Source organism: Eptesicus fuscus, chromosome 12 (genome assembly GCF_027574615.1).
Source record: "Eptesicus fuscus isolate TK198812 chromosome 12, DD_ASM_mEF_20220401, whole genome shotgun sequence".
In the NCBI taxonomy this organism is placed as follows: Eukaryota; Metazoa; Chordata; class Mammalia; order Chiroptera; family Vespertilionidae; genus Eptesicus; species Eptesicus fuscus.
Genome location: NC_072484.1, coordinates 21366921 through 21385662, shown reverse-complemented (window position 1 = coordinate 21385662; position 18742 = coordinate 21366921). Strand labels below are relative to the sequence as shown.

Genomic DNA, 18742 nt, shown 5'->3' with positions numbered 1-18742 from the left:
AAAGTCTCAAACAAGAACTTGGAAGTAAAGGTTATCAAATATGGCCATGTTGATAAAGCTAATGAACACTATTTTATCCCTTGATTTATCTTCTCCCTCCTCAATGGCTATTTATCTACCTTTTAAGTTCATCCTTCTCTTCCCAACCATTAAATGTTGGGTTTTTCAATCTCTGTACTTTTTTTAGATGATCTACCCAGAGTTTCAGCCTTATCATGCCTTGTTCTCAACCACTCTTTTCTACAAACTGTAGGACCATTGCACCTGTTCCGTTTCCTGTGCCTAAAATGCTCTCCTCTGTTTGGTGTTTTGTTTTGTTTTTTATTGTTGTTGTTTGTTTGTTTTTTGCCAGGTTAACATTTGTTCATCCTTCAGCTCTAAGCTCACTTATTATGTATTGGCTTCCTCAGACTTGGTACAATCTGACACAGGTTCCCATAACACCAGATAGCATTCTTTACAGGACTCATCAGAGTTGCAATTTTACATCCATTTATGATCATTTGATTGTCTGTCTCCCACTAGATTATAAGCTATTCCCTCTTCCTATTTCTTTTTTCCTGTTTCTACTGACTAACTTTTCCCTGCCTACTTGTCTTCTTCATGGTTTACCATAGTTTTTACTTATCAGTGGCTTCCTCTGTCTTATAGATTCTGATAAGCTTTTTTCTCTCTGTCTCTCAATATCTAGTCTTACTACCAATTATTGGTTCCCTCTAAATTTTTCACATTCACACTTTACTGAGTAAGAGGATTTTATTGGTATAATTGATATTTGTTATCTCTATGGAAAAGTTCCTATGTAGACCAATTCATGGATCCTTGCCCAGTATCCAAATGTACTGCCCTTGGATCAAGGATGCCTTGCATCCATTAGCCATGGCCAGCATGATGGAGCTAGGAGGTCAGCTTTCCTGAGGAAGTACAATAAGCCAGATGCTTTTTTTATCACAACATGCTTACTGAGAACTGGCAGACTTGGGAAGGGAACTTCTTTGAGAACTGGAGTGGGTGAAAGATAATAACAAAAAACAAGAAGGGACAATTGGCGTATTCAACATCATTCTCCTTGGTTGGTGTTGCACTCAATTAAATCTCCCTTACTCGACATATATTGTTAACTCACTTAAAATGTCACAGAGGTCAAGTAGATGTGGGTCTGATGAGCAAAGAAAAATTCTGAAAAGCAAATCTGATGTATTTGGGGAGTGATATAGCCTAGTTTAAAAATGTTATATGTTTGGATAAAGAAAATGCCATTTGGGGTGCCGTCTACTTTTGGATCACCCTGACTTTTCAGGATTAGCCCTTCAGATCCCTGATCCAAAGTGAAGGGGGTCTGCCAGCCCTTCTCTGTGGTAGGGTCCAGACTTGATATCCTACCTCATCCCTCACAACATGAACCTGTCTAGAGCTTCAACCTTTTAACTGCCTCTACTGAAAAAAATAATGATAGAACAATGATCCTAACAGCTGGCAGAGATAAATTTTATTGAGCTTCAGGAAAAGAGATAGCTACTATTCATTATCTAGCCAGACATTATTCATTGCTGCTCTTGGGGAGAGTACCATAATACAGGGGTTAACAACACAGAATCCAGAACCTAATTACCTGGGTTTAAATTATGATTCTGCTGCCTACTAACTGTATGAACTTGGGTAAGTTACTTGGTTTCCTCATGTATAACATGAGATTATAGCATCTATATCAACAGAGTTTTTAAAGGACTAAATAAATTATTAAATATCAAGTGCTTATAACAGTAGAGATAATACATATTTGTGAGCTACAATTACTGTTGTTGTTGATATTATTATTGTCCTTTAGAGGTAACCTCATCCAATTAGTGGCCACCTATATTTCTCAGGATACATTTGGTTATAGGTATTAGAAATTCAGCTTAAAGTAACTTAAGTAAGAAAAAGAAATATATTGGTTCACACAACACGGCCAGTCCAGGGAATGGACTCACTTAGGTATGAATAAACCCTAGAGTTTCAATAATGCTACCAGGCCTCTTGCAAACTTGTGTCTTAGCTTTCTTCTGGGTCAGCATCATTTTCAAGCAGGTTTCCTCCATGCGGTGACAGATGTAGCTTGAGACTGACCTAATTCTTACACTTCTTCTTCGGTAGATCTGAAAGACTCTGATAGGCCCAGGTTGTGTTCCATCATGAACCAATAATCAAGAAAATGAAGTATTCCTATTGGCCAGGGCTTGATCACATGCTACACTTGTAGCAAATGGAAAGGCAAGGTGAACTCTACCTGAATATCATGGTCCCCTGGAGGAAGATGCTAAGCAGGAGACATCCACTGCTTAACCCATTGCCAAGGCACAATCTAGGGCCATCTCTCTAAGGAGGAACTAGAGGACATGTTTACTAAACATTTTACCCATTTTACATCTGGAGAACTACAGACAATCAGGAGTGATGTTCAAAATATTGAATAACTGGTAGAGCAACAGCTCTGATTAGTTTGAATGGACAGCTGAACGGAGATCAGCAGTAGCAGCACATTCCTGCTGAATAGCAACTTTGCATCAAATGTGAACATTGGACTGATTTCTGGGGGGAGTTAAATACTCAGTTCTTTTCAACCTTCCTATTGAAGATTTACTGACTAGTTGTGGTTGGTTTACTGACTTTCCTGATTAGAGGCAGGACGGGAGTAGACAAATGTCTTTAGAACTCCTTCTGCTCTTTAATTCCATGGTTGTCTCATGTGTGTAACCTCTCCACTGGACACATGCTAAAGACAGAGGATAAACTTTAGAGCAAAGGGACTAATAACCTGGAAATGGACACATGTACCTTGGCTTGACCTTCTGTTTGGAGTTAACACTGTCATTTTTTTCTGCTTTGGGAAAGCAGAGATCTCCCTCTTCCCTTCCCTTCCCTCTATTACTCTACCACCAACAAATACCTCACAAAATAGTCCTGGTTTCAGCTGAACCTGTCTTGTTCAGTAAAGTGCTACCCCTTAAAACTCAGGTTGGGTGACATGTTCTTTAATTAGAGACTTAGATGAGGGGCAATTTAATGGATCAGCTCAGCTTGGCTTAAAAGCCTCTACCAACAACTAGTGTGATAATACGTGTGTGTGTGTGTGTGTGTGTGTGTGTGTGTGTGTGTGTGAGAGAGAGAGAGAGAGAGAGAGAGAGAGAGAGAGAGAGAGACTTCTTATGTCACTCCTTCTCTTAAGTTAATGTTTTTAAAGCAGTTACTGCAGAGTTCATACACAATGGGTACCTAGTAAATGATAATTCATCTCATTCCTTCTTGCTAGAACCTTCCCCGCCACCCCACCCCACTGTGATCCTACAGCCTAGCCTACCTTTAGTTGCTAGCAGTACCTGGAAGCACCATTGCCCCTAGATCCTGTCTTCCAGGCTCAGGGCAGTTCTCAGGCATTAGTGCCCACACCTACTTACCAGGAGATATGTTCCCACCCTACTTCCACCTCCTCCCAACTAACGCTGCAGGCCTGCAGAAAGACTTAGGAATGCTTGCCAAGCCCATCTGACCTTTGCTTCCCTCTTCCTGGTGGTAATTGATGGATTTCATGCCTGTCTCCTTTCAGGGTTAAAGAGAGTACGGCAACTTGCAAAAAACACAAGATACTTCAGACAGAGACTGAACGAAATGGGATTCATTATCTATGGCAATGAGGAATCTCCCGTGGTCCCCCTGCTCCTTTACATGCCTGGTAAAGTAGCGTGAGTATCCAACAGACTCTTAGAGTAATGTATAAGCCCCAAGGTGATCTGACTAAGATGGTGCTTTTGACTCTGAGGCTCTAGCAATGTAGGCCTTGATCATGCACTTTTGACAGGTGCCGAGTTCAGAATTCACTTGTGGAGCAGCTCAGAAGGCACATGGCCCATCAACAGGGTCTTTGCACAATTGCTAAGGTCCACCATTTCCAAGCTCTGTGAATTTAGGGGAATCACCTACCCCTCCTAAGGCTCCACAGTAAATCAAGGATGATCCTGAGCCTCCTTCTGCCCTAAGATCTTTGTCAAAGAGAAATTCTGAAGGCCCTTTCTCCTAATATTTAAAAACAACATTACCAGGTTCTGTACTTTCTCCCATTGAACACTTGTGGCCATCCTCAGAAGAAGGCAGCCTTGCTTTAAGTGTGGGGAAACTGAGGCGGAGAGCAGGTGAACAGCTTGCTCAATGTCATACTTGCCAAGCAGTAGTAAAACCCAGAGGCCAATCCAAACCTAGGCTTGCTCCAAAGCTCATGCTCTTAACACCAAATTTTAATGCCTCTCCTGTGAGCTTATTTGGAGTTGTTTTCCATTGATCCCTTGTGATGGGTAGGGATGAGTTAATAGATTGATTCTTCGGAGTATGCTTTTGTGTCATTTTACCACAGCAAAATCCCAAGCAGTTAAAACATATGTGTGATTTGTTTAGTGTGCCACAGATTTGCCATCACTCAGCCTTTTGTTCACAGATCTGGGTCAGGATTGCATTGCCTGGAGGGGCAAGAAGACAGTGTGCCACGGAAAGGTCACACGGGATACTGCTCTGTGCTAATGGCAGGGAGGGGTGACAATGGTGATTCAAAGTAGCAGATAATCCAAAGCCCTTTACCCTCTGATTTTAGAAGGCACAAAAGAAAACTTACCTTTATTTAGAGTAGTTGGGGAAATGGTGATTTCTGGAAGAAAGACTTTATATTGAGTTCATGTCAATCTAATATTTTATCATTTACTCAAATGAAGACACCAAATATCAACTTACTTTATTTTTGAGAGTGTGATGTGCACAACACTGGCAGGTGGCAGTAGGGGATGTGCTGGATAGTTCCAACTTTGATGATAAAAGCCATAATTAAAATCTCAACAGGTTGGGAATTGGATCAATCCAATGAGAAGAGTCCATGAAGAGTAAAAGCAAATGCATTTAAATTCAAGAACTCAACTCTACAATAACAGAGAGTGTCTGCTCCTTTATATGCCAGGAGTCCTGACTGGACATAGTAAATGTGGAATTAAAAATAGAACTAAGAGGAAGCTTCATGTAAAAGTTATGCTCTATGGTGTAGTGAGATATTTGGAATAAAAAAGAATTTTGACTCTGCCTCTTCCTAACTGGGGAAATCTTGGACAAGTTACCCAACCTTCTGAAGCCACAGCTTTTTCATTTTTGAAATGAGATGTAATAGTACCTATTTCATAAGGCCATTGTGAAGATTAAACAAGATGAGTTCTGTCAGCATTTGGCATTGCCTCTTATCTAGAAGCTACTCAGTGTTAACTATTATTATTAACTAGTAGTCCTGTGCACGAATCCATGTGTCAGTAGCTCTCTGCCGCCCTCCTGTAGCTCTCTGCCTGCTGCCCCGCCCTCCTGTAGCTCCCCCCTCCACGCCCCATAGCTTGCTGCCCTGCCCCCTCCTATAGCTCTCTGCAGCCTGATTGTAGTTCTGCTGCCCACCCTCCTGCAGATCCGTGATCCAGTCATTCCAAGGTCAGTCATTACGCCTCATGAATAATTAGCATATTCCTCTCTTATTATATAGGATAGTATTAATAATATGTATAAAGCACTCAATATAGTGTTTAGTGTACTGTAAGCACTCAGTTCGTGGTAACCATTATTATTACTATTACTACTTCTAATTCTGCTACAATGATGATTATTACTAGTTTTAACTGAATGCAAGATTGAGTCACCATGATTGCATGTCTCTCCAAAATAATTATTGCAATCTTTAGTTACATTAATAAAAATATAACTTCTGGGGGAAATAGTAGGTAAAAATACTGTGATACTCTGCATCAACTATGCTATCTTAAACACTGGAGGATATGTCAAACTCTCTAGTGCCTTCCAATTTAAGATGGTTTTTAATGAGGAGCTAATGTTGCTAAATGCCAATTATGTGCTCCTATGGCTCTTAGACCCAGTGGTCATCCATTGAGGGGAGGACACTTAGCCCTGGTTTACAAATGAGGACACCAAGACTCACAAAAGTCAACTGCTTTCTAAGGGCCACTCGGGTTATAGGTAGTAGAGCATAGAATTCAAAGCCAGTTCCATTGGCCTCCTATACCAGAGCTCTTTTCGTGCATAGCACAGCCTCTCAAGCTTTAGTCCATAGGGGAAAATGCACATCTCACTAAAGCAATGAGGGGTATAAGTTCAACCCTCTTTAATGTCATCTTTGGAGAATCCAAAGGCATCAATCGTTACAATGGAAACAGAAACTCAACTTGTTTGGGTTGTCTAAGGAAACTTAGAACAGGTTAGTGACAAAAGGTCATATCATCTATTGTTAGCAGGAATTGCTAGCAAGAGCTTGCCCTGCTGCCTGGATTGATTTCTATCTCTTCTATTTCTTCAATCAAAAGTTTATACGTAGATTATGAGACAGGAGTTAATTGTATGGTATAAGCCAGTATATTAGCACTTCTTTCATTGGCTCATTTTAAAATCTTTGATTTCATTTAAAAACTGCAGAATGAAAATATAATTTCCAGCCAAGAGGAAGTTTTGAAAAGAGTCCGCTTGCAACTCTACCACTGGAATCTGCTAAGAAGTTCAATAGACTGATTGCATTTATAAAACATGCACTTAAGTAATCAAGAATCTATAGTATTTACTATTTGGTACAGGGCTTACATTTTCCTTTGATGGCCCTTGTCACACAGGTGGAAGATTATAGGACACAAGCTGCCCTGATGCTGCAGGCAACACATGCTAATGTTTATTATTATTATTATTATTATTATTATTATTACATAATTTTCGTTTCTTTAAGCCTATGCCAGCTCTGATTTCCTTTGGGGAGTACAAACCCAGAGGCTTATTATAGAAAATGTTCAGGGCAATTATATGCATTGCCTGAAAGAGGTGGAGTTTAGAAGTGTAAGTTTTAAGCTCAAAAGTGCTCCAGGGAGGCCTCAGATTAACCTTAATGAATCAACAGTCATAGAGTTTGCTTTACATTCTTTGGCAAAACTCGCTTCCTCTGGTACAAAGAGAAACTCACAGACAGTGAAAATGCTCCTTTGGGAGTCCCGACAACTGGCCTGAGATCATGGGTCAGGTGGTTTGTACTCCAGCAATAAAAGCACTTGACTTGATTCTCAGACAATTACGAGCTCTCATCCTGTGTAGTTCCATGGGCAGCCTTCCATAGGGTGATCAAGAAGCAGAAAGAACAGCCTCTGTTTGCAAGCTTTCTCAGTTAGAAAGCTTCATCTCCTTGTAACCTTCCCAGGCCAAATCAAAGGGCGGATCTTGCCTTATCCCAGCCAGGGGGCCAGAGAGGCTGTGTGTCTGGTAGGTCTTATAATCTCCATCGCTTCATTTGATAACGTTCTTGAGGCAACCAAAAGGCAGACAGCCTAAGGGCGAGAGGAATGAATAAATGAGCAGGCTTGCTCTCAGCCTGGTTCAAGAATTCTTCCTGAGTTATGACTGGAAGGTTTCTGTGATGCTGTCACAGAATAAGACACCAGCAACCTCTTAATGCTAAGAACAGAATGATGCATTTACCTCACTCAGTATGAGGGATAGATTCACCTGGGGCATGTCTTTTTGTCTGACCTTGGCTCTGACACAAAAAATTTACAGACTATGACAGCCTGATATTCTAGAATTGTTACTGAGATTAGCTCTGGAAAAGAAAGAGATGAGAATCAGTAAAGGGGAAGGAATCGTAACTTTAAGAGGTTTTGCCCTGCATTAGGAATCTTTGCAGTTGTGAGACTATTGTCCTACAACCAGCCAGCCTCCCTGTGCATGTACATTTCTTTCCCTGTCTCCCTCCCGTCCCACTTCCCTTTAACCAGTTAATGAATTTAGTCTCCCTGGACTCTTCATTCACACATGAAGAAATAAGGAGACCCTTGCTATTTCTTGATTTAATTGAAAATAAAATATTTGGCTCTGGGGTGAGAATATGGCTTGGGGTTGGCTCCTGCAGACCTTCTGACTTTGGTCTTCAAATTACAGTCATTAAGTACAGGTTTCTTGAAATTTTCATACTATATCATTAGTATTATGTTTTTAAAACATATAGGTGTGCTTTTAATATAAAGAGTGTCCCAAAAAATGCATACATACACTTTGATTAATTATAAAGGCAATGTTTATTAAAATACATTTCATTTTTCAAAATTCAGCTATCAGCTGTTACAGTGTGTATACATTTTTTTGGTGGGGGGACAATATCATGTATATTCTTCCTTTATGTAATTGCACTGTGTTAGCTGTTTAGTTTTTATTCCTAGGAATCCTACAGACAAAAGATTTAACATCAGTGCATACTTGTTAAATCAAGGTCACGTCCATCAGTATTTTCTGCTCAATGTCAGAGACTCAGTACTCAAGATTATTTAATGAGTGTGCCAGGATCCATAATATACACACTCTGGTGCCATCAAGTGACTGTCCCATTTCTTTGTGAATTGTGTTTGACAGATGCTTAATAACTTCAATCATCTTCTATTAATTGTTTGTTTTTTAAGAAAAAGTCAATTAGTCATATTCTCTCTTTTTTATACAGTATGTTGTTGTCATCTCCCAGTAAACTTCCTTTTTTGTCTTTTCTTTAGGGCCTTTGCAAGGCACCTACTAAACAGAAAGATTGGGGTAGTGGTCGTTGGATTTCCAGCTACTCCCTTAGCGGAAGCCAGGGCACGGTTCTGCGTTTCAGCAGCACATACCCGAGAGATGTTAGACACGGTGAGTACAGTACAGGCCAAGGGATCTCCAGTACCAGTACCTTGGATTCTGAGCATGTTCTTTTATTGCACTAGCTTAGGGTTCCCTGGGTCTCTCTTGGGAGATTTAGGAAAATAACACTAATAACACTCACTGCTAAAAACAAGGGTATGCCAACACTGTCCAACAATGTGATCAACTCAGTATACAGAAAGGAAATCAGTTTAGTGAAGACTTGAGTCAAGTCAGTGTTTTGGTTTTTATAGAAAAGACTGACTGAGTAGCCAAATGTTGTGCTATTTACTCTAGTTCTAAATGCAAAAGCTAATCTAACATGCTTTTTTAGCATCATCTGCCTGCATCACGACATTTTTCATAGCCACCAAATTAATCATAATAACATATAACCCAACTAGGCAACATGTTGGAAAACTAGTAACAAAGACAGCCATTTGCAGGAAGCGTTAATGATTTTAAAACCACATTTCATGGTTCTTTGATTTAAATCTTTATGTGGATGAAGAATATCAGAGAACTAAGCCATCTCAGTCAGTTTGGAGTTGATGGAACATTCTTATAATGTCAATGCAATTTGGCAAACTATTGAGTGTCTGCTATGTGAAAAATCCTGAAGCCAAAAGTCGGAGAGGAGACACTAAAAAATAAGCAACTAGTGATAATACTAGATAGAATCAGTTCATCTTGGAAAGGAAATTTAGGTGATTGCAGGAGCATGAAGGTGGACACTTTATCTTTTTCTTCCACAAGTTTACCTATAAGTCATTAAACTTTAAAATAAAGCTAAAGGGTAGCATGGGTCAGATACTTTTATTCTTTTCTTCATACCACCAAAATAAGTGAAACACTCATTATGTGGAGTTAGACAAAGAATATGAAATAAAGTGAATTAGCACCTAACATTCCTCTAGGGATGCCTTATACACCATACCTTAATGACTTGGATTTTTCTTTATTTCTTTAAAATCAAAGAAGCTGGGAAAAGAAGAGTGTAGCTCTCTGTGAAGTACTGGAGAGCAGAGCCACTCGGAGGTTCAAAGATGACTAATGGAGGGCGATCTCTTTACAGGTGTTGGAAGCCCTAGATGAGATGGGTGATCTCCTGAACCTGAAATATTCCCGGAACAAGAAGTCAGCACGCCCTGAACTCTATGATGAAACAAGCTTTGAACTCGATGATTAAGTTTCCAGGTCCTGAATGGCACCTAAAGACTTTGCCAGAAAAATTCTCTCTTTGCCTCAAAAAGAATATAAGTGCATTTCTCTCCCTTTCTAAGGACAATTTGGTTTTTGAACCAGCTTAGTTGAACTGAGGGAGACGTTATTGTGTTCTTAATGTCCCCATCTCAGGACTGTAGAGACAAAAATACGGTTTCAGATTTATGTTTCTCTTCTCCCAAGTAACCTGCTACACACACACACACACTTCTTATAATGTTTGTAATGGCAATAAGCCTGCGTTTTAGCTGCTACTGTGCAGCCTCTTTAGTCCAGGCCCTTTCAGGAATTCCAACCAAAGGAGAGGGTTTCGATTTTTAATTCCATAGATCTCACTGTGTGTTTACTTATTCCATCTCCGGATGGGCCAAGGTGGTGGTCAGTAGCGGACCTCCTTGTTCCCACGTGAAAGCACCAGCTAGAACTCGTGTATCACAGGAAGTTCCAGGCAGGAAGGTAAAGAAATGTTGCTTCTACCATTTGCCACATTTGGACTTTTTCCAAGGACAAGTGTCAAAAGCCATAGTTAGTGTTTTGAGGGAAAGAGCAGAACTGGCCAGCAGCACCTAGAGATGTCTTTGAAGGAAACTTTCCTTTTCCTCTTACTGGTCTCCTACAGTTTTACAGCTGAGCTTTTAAGGTTTGGAAAATTCAAGATGTGTGTTTCATAAGGAAGGGGGTAGACAGCAAGCACAAGCCAATTTTAGGCCTCAACTAAAACCATGACATTAGAAGCATTTGAACATTTTTGGTGCCATGTAGAGTGAATGTTTAGCATGTGTAGTCTCTATGACTTGAAGGAATGGGTTGACATTTTCCTATTGAATTTTGTGTAAATAGTGAGATTCCATTTTCTTGAGAGTTGACTCCCATGACTACACTTGAAGAATTGGTTTAAAAACATCTAAAACCAAATATTCAACTTTTTCAAGACTGACACACACACACACACCCATTTAGGCCTATTAACATTAAATAGCGCTGTCATCTGCCAAATGCACTTCAATTTGGTGCAAAGTGAACTTGTGCACTATTGGCAACTAACTGTAATTTACTTCAGCTCTCTCTCTCTCTCTCTCTCTCTCTCTCTCTCTCTCTCTCTCTCTCTCTCTCCCTCCCTCCCTTCTCTCTCTGTGTGTCTCTGAACACAAACTCCTCTGGAATAGCACCCCTTCGCTAATTGGATCTAGTTGGTATGGAAAAAGCCAGTGGAAAACCTTATCTTTAACAAGCTCCCAGATGGTGCACAGATTTGGAAACTCTAAAGAGCAGTGGTGACCTTTTAGCAAAGCTTCTGTAATAGTTTGAATGAGTTACAGAACATTCCACTCCATCAAATGACACTATAAACAAATCACTTCAAGAGAGGCTTGACTTTGTGTGACACACATGGACCCAAGCTTTCATGCTGTGCACTGAGATAGAAACTCAACCCCAAGCACTGGTGTTGGATGGAGCAACATGACCTGATGTTCAAAACTTATTAAAGGAGAAAGGTGATCTGCATGGAAAGTTTTAGGAAATTATAACCCCTAGTAGGTACAACAATTTAAAAGTGGATCATGAATGTTTTTAAGTAGTATAACATTCTTCGTGAACAATTTTTACGTACAATTAGCTTAGAAGGAGAGAAAGCAGGTTCTGAAATGCTGTTGCCCCATCTAATGACTGAATTTGATAACTAAATTTCAGTTCTTCTCCATGAGCCAGTAAAGCATTACTTGTGCAAGGAAAATATATGTTGAGTAAATGTACAGCGGGGAAAAAAAAGACACATAGGTCTTTTCTTTTGAAAATGTGCATTTAAATGAAATTGATCCTAGTTAATTTTCCAAAATGCATAAATGTCCTCAGTCCTGTAAAAGAAACAGGAGACAAAGAGGGCGGCAGCATGTCTGGGCCTCCCTACGGTATAGCAAGCAATAAACATCCCCTCCCATTCTGGGTGCCTGTGATCTACACACCCACCCTTTGAGTTTTAAGCCTCCAGAGGGGTGTCTCCTTGAGCAGGAATTACTCTCATAATTACTTTCATGGAGGCTCTTGAGTCAACTCATGATAGGAAACTAATTACTTAGCCAGTTGGCATGGGAGGCAGGGGGAGATTACTCTCTCTTCATCAAGATCCAAGAGTTCTGGGGCAATTTATTACTTTCTCGTGTACAAGATAAAAGGCCTATCTCTGTCAGAGTCTATATTGAATATACACTTATAAGAGCAACTGTAAGCCAAGTGGAATGCTTCCCGAGCAGCACATTAGGAGGGATCCAGGTCCCACTGGTCTGACAATATAAGAGTGTGCATATATATAATGAGGTTGGTTAAGAGGGTGATTGTGAATACTGAGAATTTTTCTTCTGCTGCTAGGTTAATAAGACCATGATTTTAATTCAATAGGGATTACTGAGTTTCCACAAGTATAGCAGAGCCAAAAATGTCTCTTAGGTTGATTCTGGGGGAAAGAGAATTTCTAAAAGAACTACAATGTTATGTATCTCCAACCTTCCCATTTACACACACACACACACACACACACACACACACACACACACACTCACATTTACTTTTCCCTTACAGAGAGTAGAGAGATGAAAGGTAGAGAGATGAAAATCTGATTCGTTGATAGATAGATGGAAGGTGTTGTCCTAAAAATAATCTTCAGGGAAGCAGAAGATAAAGGATCCAGACTGATATTTATAAGAAAGATTATTTACATAATGAAATGACATGGACACATGTCTAATCTTATCATGGGACTTCAGTATCATGAATGCTTGGCTGGAATGTGTTTCAGCAAGTTTTGATCTGAGAACCACAGGCTTCAGAATTTACTTGAAAGCTTGATAAAATGCAGATCCTTGAGTCCCACACCAGCATTCTACTGAATTAGAATAGTGAGAGATAGTAATCTACATTGTCATCAGCCTTCCCAAGGGATTCTAATCCATGTCATAATTTGAGAATAATTATTGGAGCTTTTGTTTTGATAGACCAGTTGGCTCTAATAACGTAACAGAAGCTTTGTTCTGACTCTGTGTTTATAATTAAGAGTACTTATACTACTAAAGTAAAGTCAATTATTCCAACTTTTCCTACTCAATTGGATATTTCGCTCCTATTTTCCAGGTATCATCATTTCCTACAACAAGGAATCTAATATTGAAGAATATTCACTTGAATATTCATTTGAATAAACTATTCCTTCTTGAATGCTTCTCTGTATCCTTTCCTACAAAATGTTCCTTTTCCTTTCATCACTGTTCCATTGAATGTGGTGTCTTGTTTCTTTATTTTTCTTCTACCCCTTTAAAAAACCTTCAAACTTTGATTATTTATTTATTCCAACAACAGCTCTTGAATAGGGTGAGCCTTAACAGTTCTTCAAATATGCAATGCTCCTCTCTTTTTTCTTCAGAGACAGCAAATATAAGTGGGTTGCTCTGACCTAAAGCTCTGATGATAAAACCTTAACACTTAAATATATCTTTTATTTACAGCAATGATAACAATTGTATTTAGAGCTTATCTAGTGATTTCTTGGCAATTTTACTGGTCTCAGTAAGAACAACATATTTGAAGTCTGTTTTCTCAGGCCCTTTGCAGCTGTGTATTGTTTAGGAAATTAAAAGACATCTGTATTTTAAATGTTTCTAAGCAATTTTTGTGGAATGTTGTCTTACAGTGTTGTGTGTGTGTGTGTGTGTGTGTGTGTGTGTGTGTGTGTGTTTCACTGAAACCTCTGAGGTGACCAATTTCATTTCATTCTGTCTGTGAAATGTTAGTTTATTTAATAAACGAAATATCAAAATTGGTGATATAAAAATAATTGGTGATTTATGTTAATTTAGTGGGTTGTTTTTAAAAAAACAGACTGAGGTAGAAATTTGCATTTAAGAATTTCATTGAGGAAAATTGGCAAGAGTGGCTGGTGCTAGCTTGCATTTTGTCACAAGAACCAAATGTACTCATCTCTTTCCAATTCTGTATTCAATGACATCACTTTGGTAGCTTACAATTGGCCATGCTGCAAATATTTACACCATGGAAATTGGCAAACACTACTAATTAGGGATCTGAAGAGCCAGCTGTTAAACATTTACCAGCACACCACTGAGACCACATACAATGGGACAATATCTAGGTTGGAGAGAGTGAACAGGATTGGAAAAATAAGAAGTCAAATTGTGATGCTATAACAAAGGCCTTAGATAATTCCATGGGAGCTATGCAACTGACATGGTTGTTTAGAGTTATTGTGAAATTGCAAAATGAGAGAGCCAGGAGCTTTATGTGTGCCAGCCAACTGCTCTTCCCCACCATCACTAGTAACAGGATGCAAGCTAAGTGTGGGGAAGGAAACCACCTTGGGCAAGACTATTCAGCCGAAGGCAATTCTTGTAGAGGAATTCAGCTTTGCGTTGACAGCAGTCCAACTGTTTAAAAAATATTTCTAGTCTATCTACTTAAAAATAGTTTTATAATGGAAAATTTTAAACATATAGTAACATAGAGAATAGTATAATGAGCCAACATGCACCTATCACCAGCTTCAAATATTATCAATTCCTAGCCAGTTCTTTTTATCTACATCCCCCACCCATTTCACTCCCATTTCCACCAAATAACTTGGAAGCAAGTTCCAGATATAATAAGATTCCCTCAGTAGATATTGCACTGAATCTAAAAGGTAGAGATGTCTTAACTTGTTCCTTAATTGGTTTCCACTTCATTACAAAATAAGTCTTCAGGATAACAAAGGCATCAAAAAGAGTCAAATGTTAATCTTTTCTTTCTCTATCTTATACCCTGCATATAAATTTTATGGATCAAGACTAAGAATTCTTTCTAAAGTAGGTATGTGGTGTCTTCAAAAAATAACAAGTAAATTATTTTTAGACACTTATCTTGTGCCAGACACTGTACTAAGTACTCTGACACCCACTACCTTCTGGAGACTCTTGGGGCGATTAATAATGGACTCATGTTGGAAGGCAACAGTGTTGATGTTGTCATGGGATTGCAGAGTATAAAGAGGACTTGCAAGGCTCTGACAGACTATTGCTTTTTTCTGAGAATGTCTTCTCTCTCCTTTATCAAAGCCAATTTCTTAGAAAAGTTATTTTAGCTAACTTTATATATTAGCAACGGCAATTCAAGCAGGAATAAGAGAACACGTGAAACCAGCTTACCCATTTTGAAAAGTTTGATGCCTGTGACAGTTAGGGTTTAAGGGAGAATGTGGGTGGGTGGGAAGAGATCAACCAAAGAACTTGTATGCATTCTCATTGCATCCCTTCAAATGAGAGGCTACAATCTGATGGTTGCCAGCCAACTGCTCTGAAAAGTTATCACAGATACAAATCAATAAAATATCCAACATCAGGAGGTCAGAGTAGAAGCAAGAGGGGATTTTTTTTTTCCTGTGGCATGAAACAGTGTTCCCTTTTATTCAGCCCAGATGCTAATTTTTATATCAAAAATATTGATTGAAGGAGCTAGTGATTTTGGCTCTGACCCAAGTTTATTCAGGATCTTTCTTAATTAGGTTTGGGTCGGCTGCAATGCCCACGGCCAGGGTTAGGTCTGGCTCCAATCACCACATCGTGCTCTCTACTTCATCCCCGTCCAAGGAATAAGGCAAGGAAATTGCTGCTTCTTTGTTTCTCCAGCCCATAAGTATGTTTTTTTTCCAGATTTGAAGCATGCATGGAGCAAATGTGTAAGGAAGACCGACAGAAGTGTAATGGCTTCACTGTGATGAGATCAATCCAGCCTCAACCTGGCTGATCCCCTGCATGAATCAGGCTCTGTGTGAAAAATGAATGGGTAGCAATGTGAGATCATGGAAAAAGATCTTGGCATCTTTTGAATGAAAATTTTTCACCAGTCTGAGGCAGCCAATCAGTCTATGAGTTTTTTAAAAGGGAAAAATAATCTCTCTTGCCAATAATACATGATTTCCCCATAATGTATCTATTTTGTAAATAATTGTAAAGTCATGCAAGTATTTTAATAATGTCCATACCAACTACATATACTTTATACCAGTCTTTGAAAAAAATCTCTGTACACGTAAGGCATCAATAAGTTACAGTCACTCAATATAGACACCTATGACAAATTGGGTTCTCTTTTATATATAAAACTAGAGGCCCAATGCACGAAATCTGTGCAAGGGGCTTGGCCCCCGGCTGCCCAGCAGCCACCTCTGCCTTGGCCCCCGCAGCTTTGTCAGGAAGGTAGTCTGGAAGGACATCCAGTCTAATGAGCATATTATGCTTTTATTATTATAGATAGTGTCTTAACATTAAAAAATATAAGTTAGTTACCCTAAAACCTTTTCAACTAAATATTTATGAAGAGTTTTTAACTAAAAAAAAAAAAACTTAGATAAAACTTCAAAATGTGTATGTGTATTTGTAAGATATTTTATTAATAAATCAACTCTGGAACAACCAAATATTAATGATTTCTATGTAGGTAAGTCTGTAAGTCCTATAGATAGTCATTATTACAGGCACATTATATTAAAAACTAAAATATTTTATTAAAGTGGGTTCATTTCTAACGAGGTTAACACTCTTTTAAAAATTATGTTTTAACTGTGCATTTATTATTTATAATATCCAAGTAGAGCAGAAACAACCCAGCTATTCAAATTAATCATCATGGAGCTCAATTGTGAATAAGAATGAAAGATCAGGAATTACCAATATTTGAGGAAAACCAGCAACACCAAAATGAGTGGCCAAGATTAAAAAATAGAAAAGCTTTCACCAACAGAAACAGATAATCATAGAAAAGAAAACTTCTTAAATATTCTAATTATTATTCTTATTGATCAACCTGATTGTATGAAGGTATGACATCTACAAAACAAGAATAGGTTGCTATAAAAAGAAACCAGAGAACTCATTAAATTTAAATATTTAATATTTAAATGTTTGATGAAAATAAATCAATATAAAGCAACAATTAAAAACATGACAGAAAATTCAAGAGATATGTATGATACAATCAGGAGGACCATTATTAATCTAATAAAAATGTGAGGGGGAAAAAAGAATCAGAAAAAGTGAAGACGGGGGAAAAAAACAAAGAAATAATAGAAGTATTATTTCCTTGAAGCTAAAACAGAACGGAAGGTGGAAATGATCCAGTAAGTGCTAATAAAAATAGATTTTCTTTTTTTAATTATTTTTCAATTACAGTTAACATTCAATATTGGTTTCAGGGATACAGATTAGCGGTTAGACATTTATATAACTTACTAAATGATCCCCCCATAAGTCTAGTGCCCATCTGACATCATACATAGTTCTTATAATATTATTGACTATATTCCCTGTGCTGTACTTTACTTCCCCATTACTATTTTGTAACTGCCGATTTGTACTTAATCCCTTCACCTAAAAATAGATTTCACCTAAATGCATCTTCCTGAAACTTTGTTACACCAAGGATAAAGAGAAGAACTAAAAAGTTCCCAGCTGGAAAAGAACAAAACAATCTCACCTACAAAGGTAAAAGTAACAAATTTTATTTCTTAATATTATAAACGTGTTCTCCATCAAGTTCATTCCAATTTTCACACCCTTCAGCAGTGTATAAAAATATTCATTTCCCCAATCTGTGCCAATGCTGAGTATTACCATTTTTATGATCTTTATCAATCTGATAGAAAAGAAAATGGGGTTTTAAAAAAATCTTTATTGTTGAAAGTATTACATATGTCCCCCTTTTTTCCCCCATTGACCCCTTCTAGCCCCCCCTACCCCCCACTCCAGGCCTTCACTACACTATTATCTGTGTCCATGGGTTATGTATATCTGCATACAAGTTCTTTTGTTGATCTCTTCCCATTCACCCACCCTCCCTCCTCCACCTTCCCTCTGAGATTTGACAGTCTATTTCCTCCTTCTAGGTCTCTAGATCTATTTTGTTAATCAGATTATTTTATTCATTAGATTCCACAGATGAGTGAGATCATGTGATACTTGTCTTTCTCTGACTGGCTTATTTCACTTAGCATAATACTCCCAGGTCTCTCCATGATGTCTCAAAGGGTAAGAGATTCTTCTTTTTTACTGCTGCATAGTATTCCATGGTGTAAGTGTATCAGAGCTTTCTTATCTACTGATGAGCACTAGGGCTGTTTCCAGATCTTAGCTATTTAAATTGTGCTGCTATGAACATGGGAGTGCATAAATCTTTCTGATTGGTGTTTCAGGTTTCTTAGGTTTCTTAGGATATATTCCTAGAAGTGGGACCAAGAAAATAGGTTTTAATTAATGTCTGCTTCCCATTTACGAGTGATGTGTTTTTTTTTTATGTGTTCATTGGCTGTTGTATTGGTCTTTTGCTCATTTTTTATTTGTATCCCCTGCCACTTCTTTTTCTATCATGAATGTCTCATGAGCATTACTGGATACTGAAAGCAATGCCTTCAAATTCAGAGAGAAAATAGTTTTGAATCTAAAATCTTATATCCAGAAAAATTTATCTAATCAAGGGAGGGTGAAATTGGGACTTATTTTTACATAAAAGATTCAGTAAGCTTATTTTCTCAGTACCCTCTCTTTAAAAAATTACTGACCTCCCTGGCTGGTGTGGCTCATTTGGTTGGAGGGTCCTTCATCCCAAGCACCAGAGAGCCAGAGAGCCGTGAGTTCAGTTCCCCATCAGGGCACATATCTGCGTTGTGGGTTCGACTCCTGGTCTCTCTCTCTCTCTCTCTCTCTCTCTCTCTCTCTCTCTCTCTTTCTCTCTCCCTCTCCTCCCCTCCCTCTCTAAAACCAATTTAAAAAAATATTAC

General features: G+C 38.5%; 1 protein-coding gene across 1 annotated transcript in view; it reads left to right on the top strand.

The window, feature by feature from the left end:
- Positions 1-13576, top strand: part of SPTLC3 (serine palmitoyltransferase long chain base subunit 3) — a 131270-nt gene extending 117694 nt beyond the window's left edge. The window contains exons 10-13 of the mRNA XM_054723873.1: positions 3587-3722; positions 8583-8712; positions 9779-9900; positions 13054-13576. Of these exons, the coding sequence (XP_054579848.1) occupies positions 3587-3722; positions 8583-8712; positions 9779-9892 (380 nt within the window). The 3' untranslated portion in view covers positions 9893-9900; positions 13054-13576. The remainder of the gene's footprint in view (positions 1-3586; positions 3723-8582; positions 8713-9778; positions 9901-13053) is intronic.
- The last annotated feature ends 5166 nt before the right edge of the window (positions 13577-18742 follow it).